Source organism: Pyrgilauda ruficollis, unplaced genomic scaffold (assembly GCF_017590135.1).
Source record: "Pyrgilauda ruficollis isolate IOZ18807 unplaced genomic scaffold, ASM1759013v1 scaffold45, whole genome shotgun sequence".
Lineage (NCBI taxonomy): Eukaryota > Metazoa > Chordata > Aves > Passeriformes > Passeridae > Pyrgilauda > Pyrgilauda ruficollis.
Window position 1 is genome coordinate 1,627,076 of NW_024526044.1, and position 12,868 is coordinate 1,639,943.

Consider the following 12,868-nt stretch of genomic DNA (forward strand, 5'->3'; position numbering starts at 1 on the left):
TAATGAAGGATACAGCTCAAAAGAGGTCCCTGATGGCACACAGTCTTTACAAAGTCTGTGATGACATTAACACACCCAAGGTGACAGATCAAAGCTATATGCTCCTTGTCTCACAGAAAAATTCAAAGCTGAAATTCATCTAAGGATTGACCACCTTTATCCTGATCCAGCCTCAGAGAAGGCGGCCACTGGAATTTGACAAAAAGCAGATTCTTGGCAGCTGTGATGTCTGGAATAAGTGAGATCACAGGTAACATTCCCAAGGGATTCCCTAGGGAGTACTCATTCATGAGGTAAGGCTGTCAAGTGTCAGCAATGCTAATAACCTCTGACTGCAAAGAAACTTTTCTCCCCATGGAAACTTTGTCACCAACTCGATCCACCCCCTTGATTCATCAACAGCCCAGTCCATGCTGCAGCTCCAAAAGTGCCATCATCATCCAGTCAGGGACAAACCATGTGCCAGGAGGATGATTCCCAATCACACAGCACACAATTCCCTCCCATGACCGTGTCTTTTGGATGACATGGGGACAGTGTCAGAAGCAGGAAACTTCTCAGCCAAGGAGTTAAATCCAGCACTATAAAAATCAGGGGTCTCCTTAGGAGACATTTGTATTCTACAAGTGGATGTCATTAATTAATAACTATGGAAAAGCTGTGACTCCTCAAGGAGTCCATACTACCTTAAAGGAGGCAGGAAACCACCTGGGCTGCTGCTGAGTGTGCTGCAGAATTCTGGAGTAACTCCCAAGAGTCCAAATGCTCTAAGCCTGGTTTACTCCCTACAGCACACAAACCCAGCACCCAATTCCTAAAATCAGTGAACTTTGGGAACACACTGCAGCTCTTTTTTGGGGAAACCAAGGCCAGGATGCAGCAGGAGCAAGAGAAAAATATGGTGTACACACTGTTTTCATCTCAACACTAAAACACAGCTAGAAAATGTGCTCATTCCTGGCAGCCACATCCCAACTCTAGACTTTGAGCAGATTAAGCACATCTGAATGCAGCTTCTGCCCTTCCACTGATCTGACCTAAAAACAAGGAGAGCATCCTTGGAAAGAGCAGACTGAGGAGCCTACCAAGGGAATTTAATTTTTTTAAATCAAAAATTGGAACCTCAGATCCTGAGTTTTCACTGGGAAACCTGGAAGCTCACCTTGGCTCAGAAAAGACTGTGATTGTGGAATCCTGTTGATCTCCTAGGAGTACTGCACCTACACCTGCCATGTCCAGACCATAAAAAACCAAGAGACAGGCAGGCACTACCAGGATCCACCTAAAAAATTCACTAAAGCACCATGTGAAAGATACACAGTGTTAACAGGAACAGGGAATTACCACAGACATCAGCAGCCAGGGAACATGAATGCATTTATAGTGGCTCTTGGTGTCACATTTCTGAATGACCTGGACAAGACACAGCTACAAAGAGCTAGGTCTGACCTCACTAGGTCTGTGCAAATAACTCAAACTGTCAGCATCTTCTGAAGCACCCAGCTGGAGAAAGGCATTGAGCACCTGTCCTTAAAGACAGACAGTCCTGAGGGAGAACAAATCTGAAGCAAAGTATTCCAAACCTAGCACTCCTCTAAAACCAAGTACCAGGCTCCAAGAAACACATATAACATATATATATGTATATAAAAACTTATTTCCTGCCAGCATATTCCCTCCCATGAAAGAATAAGATGAGGATGGAACAAGGAGTGCTCACAGAACTGACAGACAACCCCCCAGCTCTGAGCAGACTCAGCCAGGACTGCAGGTACAAGAACAGCTCAGGCACCACCACCTGGAGCTCTTGCAGGGGGAATCAACCTTGAGGTAGGGGGGAAAAAAGAGGAGGAAGAGGAAAGAGGACAAAAACAGAGTGTCTAAATGCAGATAAGTCAAACAACAAGCGCTGTGCAGTTTCTGCAGCAAGGGACAAAGGAATGCATCACCATCAAAGCTGTACAATGCAGACATCATGTTTAGAGGTACATTTCACACCTTTTTCAGTGGAAAAAAATCTAGTTCATTTATGGCAGTGACTCTGAGTTCTTGAAACTGAAAGATTATTAATGACACACAGAAATATTTTAATGGTACAATGGTTTGATTTTACAGATGAATTTGGAGTACTAGTCCCCATCACTCCCAGCTGGCATGAATGCAAACCAAATTTCCTCTCTCCTCTGTGACATAGTTGTGACAAGTCCTGTACAGTCTGCTGTCAGTCACACTGCTTCACCCAGCCCCCTCTGTTTATTCCTCACATGAATTTCCAACCATCCATGTCTAAGTCTACCTTACCCACTTCTATCTACCATGCTACTTCCATTCCTGCAGCTTTCACACTTACCATTATTCTCTTTTCATTCCTGTGATTTTACATTAACTACTGCACAGTCAGTATTTCTCACTTCACCTCTGTTACAGGATTTCTTGAGAGACATTTAAGTGGAAATCTTTAAAACTGTTTGAAATCTTTAAGAGGATTTCCTTTTTCTTTATTAAAATACTTCAAGCATTTTATTTCACCACTAAAGCCATCTAAAAGCCTTATAAATAACTATTCATCCTCATTAGTTGAAAGCAAAGTACTATTTGATACACTGCTCAAGTGTGAAGTGACTCATGTTTGCTTTTTTGCAGAAAATAGGATTGCAAAGACTTTTGGCTCCCTATCTTAAAAACATGCTTTTACAGCAATTTGTTTCTGACTAGAAAAACATTTTCTACTTCAATTCTTTAGAATAAGTTTTCCATTAAAATAAAAAAAAAATTAATACAATAACAATAAAAACAACCCACAGGAAATATTTCACCTTTCAAAGGGTCTGCTTCTCAAGCTGCTATTAAAATTGATTTTCACAGAAAATAAAAGCAAGACCTGGCCACTAAAGGACTGTTATAGTGATGAAATAATAACTGGCATTAATCTTTAACAAAAAACCCCCTCATTTCCAAGCCTGGACACGAGCTACAATTTTCCTTTTCTACTTTTCAGAAGACAGCAATACAAGTTTTACCAACCCAAGTTTACTTTTGATTTATTATTAACAGCCATATATTACCAGCCCCCCACCACACACACAATGCAATTTACAGGGGTTTTATCCCCTTGGCACTGTGCCCATCACTCACCCGTAACGGCATCATAAAATTCCTCTTCACTGTTCATCCTTCAGGGTGAAATCTGGTGCAGCCAGTGCAGCTCTCTCTAATGCATCCTTGAACTTGATTTAAAGTATCTGGGTGCTGTCAGGGTCTTCTTTTGCAAATACCCAGCTGCTTTAGATGATCTATTTGACAAGACAGGAAAACAGAATTAGCAGCTTCCACACTTCTCCTGTGTACAAACGCTCACACTTGACAAACACTTATTTTCCTGTTTCTTCCCACGGCAAAAGATGGATTTCTGCATTCATAAGTAAACAGTTTTCTTTGATAACCACAGTAATTTTGAAGACAACTATTACCTGCCACAAGAACAGCTGATTTACGGTGTCACATGTCTCTCTGTATAAATACTTCATATACATTACTGCAAAATGCATCTTATTTACAGCAAGTTAAATTTCAGGCAAGTACAGCTAGAAGGAGCAGAGAACTGACAGAAGAAAAAGCCAGCTGGCAAACCAAAAATTCTCCTCAGCAAGAGGATAAGCCTTACTGCATCCTTAACCAAGAAAGCTGGGAACAAGAAAGAACCTTGGTATCTCAGAATCTGACCACTGCATGAAAATGCTGGGCCTGACTCTACATCATGCAATCAATATGTAGTGACCCTGAGACAAGTTTTGTCAGGCTACTGCTATGCACTCTCAAAGAGAAAATGGAGATTTTTCCCTCTAGAAGGAATGTAAAGAACCAACAAACTTTTCCTCAGGAGAACCACGCACTCTGCAAATAACTTACAGATTTATGTAGTATTCCAGCTCTACCTTATGGATGGACTAAATTAGATTTTTTCCAGATGGTTGACAGTGGTGTAATGCAAATATTTTTACCTCACCCAACTTTAGTTTAAGGAGCAGAATGGGAAAATTTCATTTTCAATTTTACAAATGTTTACCAGGTTCCAACAATGAGCCAAGTGCACAGCAATAAATGACAGCATGGCAATGCTATCGATATCTCCTCCAAAACAACCTCAATCTGTCAGTCTCAATTTTTTCTGATCCCAAAGATTCCACTGCTTTTGTGACAGTAGTTTCTCCAGAGTAATTATAATTGCACAATTCCATTCCAATTAAGAGAAACAAAGCCAGAAGTGCACTCTGCTCCTAGGAGAAGAGTGTACCATGTTTGAAGCCAATTCTTTCTTTTTCTCTGCAAGAAACCAGACTGTGTTTCAGGTCTTTTTTTCCCCCCACTGCCCAGAACAAAAGCTGTTTCAATGCCTTACATACATACAGTTCTTCTAACTGTCCATTCAGAGGGAGGAGCTAAACCAGCCCATTATGGGACTCATCTAAGTTAATGAATTTAGTGTTTGCCTTGAAGTGGTTTATGTCTTTCAAGGATGGGTATTTCAGTTTGTCACTTTTCCCTTAGGAACCTCCCATCTCCTTGCTACTATAGGATTTTATAACAATCTCTGCACCAGCAATATCATATTTACAAATCCTCACCCTCCAAGTATCTTTGAAGATGGAAGACATTTATGCTTTCAATTGTCTGCAAGCACTGCATCCTTCTAACAAAACAGCTGCCAATATTTCCAGAAGGAAACTTATATATGTACAAGACACAGCCCTCTCATGATCAGGGCTACAACTACATTATTTTCTCCATGTTTTCTTGCATCTTCCCTTTTTCTGTTTAGTGTTGTACAGAAAGCACTAAAAAATAGAAATTATGACTCACGAAACTGTCAAATATCATTAAGAGCCTTAGAATAAATAAGGTCATACAGATGAATGCCAGTTTCTCCTCTCTCCTCTCCTGCACAACAATAATTGTATTACAAAAGGCCTTGTGAAGTGGAACTACATCCCACAATGTGCAGTTCCACTGCAGAGACAACAAAGCTTTCCTACAAAAACACTCACCAAGTACAAATGAAGTGACCAGAATCAGAGACACGAAAAGCAGAGTTATCTTGTGCTCTCCTGACATCTACCTCACACCACACCTGAAGCTCACTGCTATTTGAAAATTCAATCATATGCCTGTAAGTTATATACAAAATATTCATTGAAATCACTTTAAATAATTACAGTCACAAATTGTCCTAAGGTGTTAGGAACATTTTAAAAAAGAAAAAAATAATATATTGTGCTGAGTTACACTAGGAATAACTTCCCACTTGCATCACTTCTTTTACATTCAGTTCTTTTATACAGCAGAGATTAACATGAATTTGCATGTAGCTGAACACACAGTGATAACAGCATTCAGCTTTCATAAGCCAAAAAGCTGGGATTAAATCCTGTTCTCTTACTAAGAGCAACACCAAAAGTTACTTTTAACTAGGCTGAAATACCAGAAGACAAAAACATCCTGGTAGCTTCATATTCAGCACCTGTAATCTGTATTTCCTCTTCCATTCCCTGATGTTCCCAGAAGAATTCACCTGCACACCAGCAAGGGTAGCTAGCAGCACCCTTTTATCAAAAAAATTATTTTTATTTTAAAAAACAAATTTTATCAAAAATTGCCATTGAAAGAAGGGTGCACCACTCCTGTGTCAGACAGACCTTCAGGAGCTCAGGCCCAGCTGCTCTCCTGGAAAATCTTTCATACAGCACAAACATCCTGTCACCGTCTCACCTTTCAGCCCTGCAGAGAAGAAGGAACACGAAGTCTGTCTGGACATTTTCTTGCACACACAGTAACCAACAGGGATGTAACAAACAGCTTTCCACACAGACTCTGCTTGTTGAGAGAACACTTTCAGCAGTTGAGGTTTGCTGCTTTACAGGCTAAAATTATCTCAGTGGGCTTCACTTTCCAGGCAGGGTCAAGGGGCTGGACCTGGGTACCCAAGACAGAGACATCCAGAAATGTGCTTTTCCAGGGGATCTCAGCCCAGCTAAGAGACAGACACCCAGAAATGTGCTTTTCCAGGGGATCTCAGCCCAGCTGCACTCACCAGATCATCTTATCAATAACAGGGAAAAGCTGCAAGTACAGGCACCTTAACAGAACTGGAAAATCCTCATTTAATGATGACAACACACTCCTGGCCACAGCCAGGATGGATTTTGTGGTTTACAGGATAAGCAACAAAGCTTATCTACTTCCTCATATTTCAAGGCTATGGATTGGTACGAACTAATTTATTATGTTCCATGGCAGGAGATGGAATGAGATGATCTTTAAGGCTCTTTCCAACCCAAACCATCCTATGACTCTGTGATAATCATTAAAAACTTTAAATTCTCACAGTTCATCAGAGAGGATGACACATTCCTGACTGATGAGCATGGACAGCCCCTTTCTTACAGGACAAAACAAAGCATGCAGCTGCAGTAAAAACTGCAGGAACATCTCCACAGCACACCTTGAAATAGGTTCTACAGAGGGGAGGGATGACTCAGAATTCCAGAATTCCTGCCTTCCAGAACTAGGTCTGTCACAGGAGAGAGAACAAACAGAAAGGGCAGTTCCTAAACACCAGACAGGTCCCAGGAGGAGCTCAGGAGCAAATTCCCTTCTCCCAGTGACCCCCAGAGCCTTGATGCAGAGCGTGTAACAAACTATTCACGCCAGCCACAGCGCCAGCCAGGGCCCATGACCAAGGAAGCACAAAGTGGTTGTGAATAATGTCACACAAAGTGGTCTGTCAGGCACAGAGCTGAACCTGTCACTCGGCAGTGACAAGCCCCAGTTGATGTGGCTGCCAATGACACGCTCTGCATGCAAAGCTCCCTGCAGGTCAGAGTGTCCCCTACAAGGTCACAGTCCCCAGCAGTAGAAGGTACACAAATTCTCTTCCAGAAATACACCAGTCCTAGACTCTGCACAATTCCTATTTTAAACCATTTCCTCCCACTTGAACTTATTTTTAAAACCAGGACAACAGAAGCACAAGACTTTCAAGAAAATCACTTTATAAACTGCCTAATTTGCTCCAGGCATTCTGTGATGTGCATGTGAGCATCTCCCTGAGAGGAGATGCACATTCCACCTCCAGGGCTGCTCTCCAAAACCAGCGTGTGGGAATCCACTGCCTTTATCTTGGGAAATTAGTAATCCCTCAAATTTGTCACTTTGTAGGCTTGTCCCCTCTCAAATTTGATTTTTCAGGGGAAAAGTAACAAAAAGAACCAATTTATTTCAACCATGCTCCTGGATCCTAGGAACTTATACACCAATTCAAGAACCCTAAAAACTTGTACCCCTGTAAGAGTTTAAACCTGTAACTACCCTAAGTTAAATGGACTAGTTCCTCTATCCTGACTTGTTCTTCCAGGTTAATCCTTAATAAAGTCCCAGCTGGATAACCAAAAGTTACTCCTCCTTAAAGAAACATTTCCATTTCTATAGAAAGAGCAGCATTTACAATGAGTGGCTCACTGGGCTGGAATGTGGCTCAGCAAGCTCAGGTTTGAAGCTGGCTGTGGACAGCTACAGTGCCTTTCTCCTCCAGACCTCAAGCTGAAATTTCTCATCATGCATCAATTCTGGAAAGCTTTGCTGACATCACCCTTCTAAATTAAAAATCCTTTTTTTTTTTTTTTTTTTTTGCTTTGAAAGCACATGTTCTAGCTCTACATAACATATAAAACACGTGGGTCTATTCATTGAATCTACTTGTGAAATCCAGAAGCATTTAAGTAAAACCAAGTAGAGAATCAATAAGCAGTCATTAAAATAACCCCAGAGGTTCACCAGCATGAGCAGGTAGGGTGGTAGGAGTTCAATACCCTGGAATTAAGAGTGCCACCAAAGAATTCACGAACTAGCACATTCATCAGCTTTTTCACATGCCTAACAAGGTTTTGTTGGGTGTGCATTTTCACAGCAAATTTTAAAATCATTCAAGATTCTTAACATAAAGAGAAAAATCACAAGCAATTAAGAAAAAAGAAGGGAAAAAAAAGTCACTTGGGACCTTCCTCATGAAAAACATTTTCATTACTTTGATAGGATAAGGGAGAACATGAATTTTCAAACTGACAGGGGGAAGGTTTACATTTTATATTAGAAAGAAATTCTTCCCTGTGATGGTGCTGAGGCCCTGGCACAGGGTGCCCAGAGCAGCTGTGGCTGGCCCTGGATCCCTGGAAGTGTCCAAGGCCAGGCTGGAAGGGGCTTGGAGCAGCCTGGGACAGTGGAAGGTGTCCCTGCCCATGGCAGCAGATGGAATGAGATGAGTTTTAAGGCCCCTACCAACCCAAACCATTCTGTGATTCTGCGACACCTTGTGTTCAGGATGTACCTTCTGTCCAGAAAGAGATTCCCAAAGAGCCAAAAGAAGATCAAACATCCACATCCTTCATAATAACAGCAAATATAAGAAATGAGGAAAAAAAAGAACACAAAATCCCCCAGTGTACAATATGACTGCTGGAATAAGAGCCAACCCCATCATCTCTTGAGTTGCCAGCTGAAATAAAACATAGCTGTAGTGCTTCAAGGGACAGAAATAAATAACTTGAACTAACAGATAAATATTCATGTGTGTTTAATTCATACACATCTCCTGAAAACATCAAACTGCAGTGTTTCATCTCTGAATGAAAGCTTCAGCAAGGATGAATCTTAATTGACTCATGAAATTAGGTTACCAGCAACACTGGATCTCAAACATCCACAAAAATTAGCCAAGAAGCAAATTTAATTGGCAATTTAGATTAACTGTTATGCACTTACAATCTCTTCAGCCACAGAACAGTCACACAGACAGCAGAATCCAGGAGAGGATTTTCTTTCCCAAGTGAGATTTGTTTCTTAGTCCAAAGTTTGAATGTAATACCATCTGCCAGATGTCTTGGCAAGATAAAGTTCTCTCACCACAGCAAGAGTAGGGCAACTTCCTTCTCAAATCTGTTAAATAAAGTGCAGAGAGGCTGAATGAGGAGCATCAGCTGAACACTCAGCCCACTGTCACTCTTCCATTTCTTGGGAAATTGCAGCTGTCCCTACCACAGGCTTTTATGTAGTTGGGAGTTATTAAATGGCCTGGGGACAGTTCAGTGCCAGCACTTGAAACAATGATGACAACAAACTGAACATCTGAAAGGTTAGCTCTGAACAAATGAGCTGAGCCATTTATGGCAGACAGAACCATGTTCTGTTCTCTCAGAAATACCAATTTTTGGTGATGCTTCACAGGAATTAAGAGACAACTGAAACACTACAAGTCTGGCTGTCAAAGGATTAAAGGCCACGAAACTTGTTTCTGCATCAGAAAAAATGACAGTAACTGTCCCACACACTAATCATTGTCCCAGCCCAAAGCTCCAGTGCTGATACCAGAAGCATTATTTACTGAACATAAAAATTGTAAAGATGAAGCTGGACAGAAAATATCCTCCCAGAATAATCTCAATTACCTATGGAATCAATGGCTATTCCCCACTTTCACTTCAGCCAAAAATTCTGTTCTATAGCCAAGGATACTAGTTTGCAGAACTTCCCTCAAACGTAACAAATAGATCAAAGAAACTTGATTCCAGCAGACTAATATTTTTTGGTACAAAACACTTCATTGAAATTCATACAGAATTCTGTAAATTTTCTCCTTTCTTAACAATATCTTAATATCAGAGACATTTTTGCACCTGAGAGCACCTGATACAGCATTTCTCAGACTCTGTAACGTTCCCTTGGAAAGTATTTCATGGCCTATGACTGTAAAAAATGACAAAATTCTGTTCTGCACGCCTCTCCATGCATTATGCATAATGCCAGGTTTGATCAGGAGTGATAAATCAGCTCATTTCCAGCCACACTGTTAAAAAAATAAATCATTCAATACTGTATTGTAAAACTAGTTATTTCTTAGTTGTTTCCTGGGGATCTGTTTTATCTTACTTGTAAGAGAGAAGGTGGGAAGTAATCAATAACTCCAAGCACAGTAGCTTTGGACACAAGTGTCAGTAGATACATAATTAATCATTTAGGAACACTTCTTTGAAGATAAAATTAAGGATGCTTGGGTATTTCTCATCATAATGCAACCACCCCTGCAAATTGATCACTGAAGCTTATGAACATGAAGACAGTTACAGCATAAAATATCACTGGAAAAAAACCCTAGAACAGCAAAACTAGTTCTACGTGTGAGTTCATAGATCTTCCTCCTCAAAGGCAGCTTTGTCCCTGTGGACTCATTCTCCCAGGCAGATGCAGGTTTACATTCACTCTGCACAAGGTATTTTGGAAATAATTTTCACAGAGACTCTTAGACAATTATGGTAGCAATTATACTGGAAATAAAGCAGGAGGATGACAGTGACTAACCCAGTGCAAAGCCCTACAGTAGAAGAAACCATCTTTTTATGCCTACCACCAACTCCTCACACACACAGAATTCCACAGCATGAGCACCTGCACACAGCTAACAGACTGTTTCTGAGGGGGGTTTTAAGGTGATACCACAAATTTGCAAAAGCTTTAGGAAGTCAGATTTTATGCTATGACAATTTCCTTTAAAGCTGCATTTATAGTAAATACCTACTGGATTCCAGTATAAGGGTGCTACTCTGTTTGCTTAAAAATGAAAGAAAATTAACTGCAACTCCTCAATAGAAGACAAATATCTCCATTTAGAGCCCAGTTTTAATAAAGAACCCACCCAGCTATCTGCTCAGTAACATTAACCCACTTGGGTAACAAAACGCGCACAGCACTTTGTTTAAAATAAAACAAGAGCATGTAAACAAAGTTATTTACACCTCTGAAGATGGGTAACATTTTTGTTCCACTATTAAACAAGCACTCAACAGTTTCATTGTTCTAGTGCACAACTCAGAAAGAACCCATGCACGGGGCAGTTCTGCTCTCCTGGAAAAGTTTTGATTTCAGTCAGCACAGGTTGCTGAAGGGCCCCTTAGGAACAGGCTGGAGAGAGAATTTCTCTGCAGCCTTAACACACACAGGATTCATCACTGAGAGCTACTAAAGGGTTGAGAGCTACTAAAGGGATTCTCATCCTCCCTTGACTGCCCTGACACGTTGTAGGGAGCAGAGGAGCTGGTCAGTGAGTTAGTGAGCTGAGCAAGAGGGATGTGAACCACAGACACCTCAGAATTCACACACTTTACCACCTTCAACCTCCACTCCCTGTAAATATCATGAGAACCAAAACACTAACTATCACTAGAATCAAAACACTGTGAGATCTACTAACAGATTCTTTTGGGAGGCCTAAAAAAATTTACTCAGAAGTGAAGTTATTTATCCAATCACAAAAACACATTTCTTGACAAATACCCCAAGCACACAAACTTTGCAATGCCCCAGAGGTTCACAGCATCCCAAGAGCCTTTATCTCACCCAAAACTGACCAGCACAGCAAAGGAACTGGACTGGAGCAGGAACAGCACAGACCAATTTGGTCTAACACCAAGCACAGCCATTAGGCGTCCAACAGAGCAGAGACAGCTCAAGTTTGGGACTACAAAACCAAGAGGGCCAAGACTAAAAAGTGCAGCTCTGCAGCTGCAGGGATAATTCACCTTTTGTGAACCCTCCCTCCCAGCAGATGGATAAACAAGGCCAGGAAGAAAACACACTGCAGCCTCTGCATTTTCTGAATGGAGAGCTGCTGCAATCTACTACAAACCTGTCTCATTAAATTATGTGCATAATAAAATAAACTGAATTAATCTAAATGATCTGTCTAGACCAGCAAATGAATTTCCAATTGTAACTGTATTTAAGGAAAGAAAAAAAAAATCAAGATTAAGTAAGCTTAGTCTATTCTTGTAACTTATTGATCCTGAAAATTAAGACATTATCTTTGTGCACTGAATCAACAATGCATTTTTAAAGAGTATAACTGAAAGTTATGGTAAGCCACATTTGAATTGCTTGTTACTGTCTCCTGCAACTTGCTTTTACAAGCCTTTAACGATAGAAAGTAAATAATTACATCACATACATGTGCACAGTAATTATTGAGATGCAAGGACTGAGATAATGAATTCTTGAATTCCAGGTTCTGTGGTGGTCTACTCCATAAAATAATAAAACCCATTAAAGATTTACCATAAAGCATAACCTCTATTTTTTTTTGCAACAAGAAAAACATCAAAGTCCCCTATCTCCAAAGTGGCAGACACAGGGTGACCAATTTGTTCCTTGCTCTCACTTTCCAATTTATTCAGCTTGGAGAAGACACTCATGTGATCAGCTGCATATTTGCAAGCTCAGCAACAACATTCCAGCTCTTGAGCACTCCTAATTTAACACATATTCTTTGCACGCCTCATTTTGTGCACTTCTTCCAAGAACTGTAAGAACCAAACATTTTAGTTACTTCACAAAGAGGAGACTAAACACTAAGCACTTTACAACATCATACCAGTGTCAAATACAGATATTTCTTACATCTCCATGAGGCAGGTGACAAAACTGATGCTGAGTGATGGACCAGAAAAATGGCACCTTGTAAACAGAAGGCCGAGATATGAACAGCATGATGTAACATTGCATTTGTTCAAGGACAAGCTACTTCAAATATCAAAGCTAATAAATTATCTGCTTAAAAATTCAGCGTACTTGCAGGCTAATCTTGCTTTCAAACAACAGCAAAAAAAAATAAAATCATCTGACTGGCACTACAAACAGTGATTTAAAAATATAGCCTTATCAAAGCAAAAAAAGAGTCTGATTTCTGGCTGGTTTTCCAGCCAACACTAAGATAACAGAAAGCAAAGCTTTCCACCTTTGTTCTAGGTCAGCATATGTGAAGTTCACA

At 40.5% G+C, this 12,868-nt stretch overlaps 1 protein-coding gene across 2 annotated transcripts in view; it reads right to left on the minus strand.

The window, feature by feature from the left end:
- The window catches only part of OSBPL2 (oxysterol binding protein like 2), a 34,350-nt gene that overhangs the window by 19,324 nt on the left and 2,158 nt on the right, over positions 1 to 12,868 (minus strand). Inside the window, exons 2-3 of one of the 2 annotated variants that reach the window (XM_041478479.1) lie at positions 8,815 to 8,988; positions 3,136 to 3,293 (exon numbers count right to left, since the gene is read on the minus strand). In XM_041478479.1, coding sequence (XP_041334413.1) covers positions 3,136 to 3,172 — 37 coding nt within the window. In that variant the 5' untranslated portion in view covers positions 3,173 to 3,293; positions 8,815 to 8,988. The remainder of the gene's footprint in view (positions 1 to 3,135; positions 3,294 to 8,814; positions 8,989 to 12,868) is intronic. The other variant, XM_041478478.1, reaches the window with a different exon arrangement.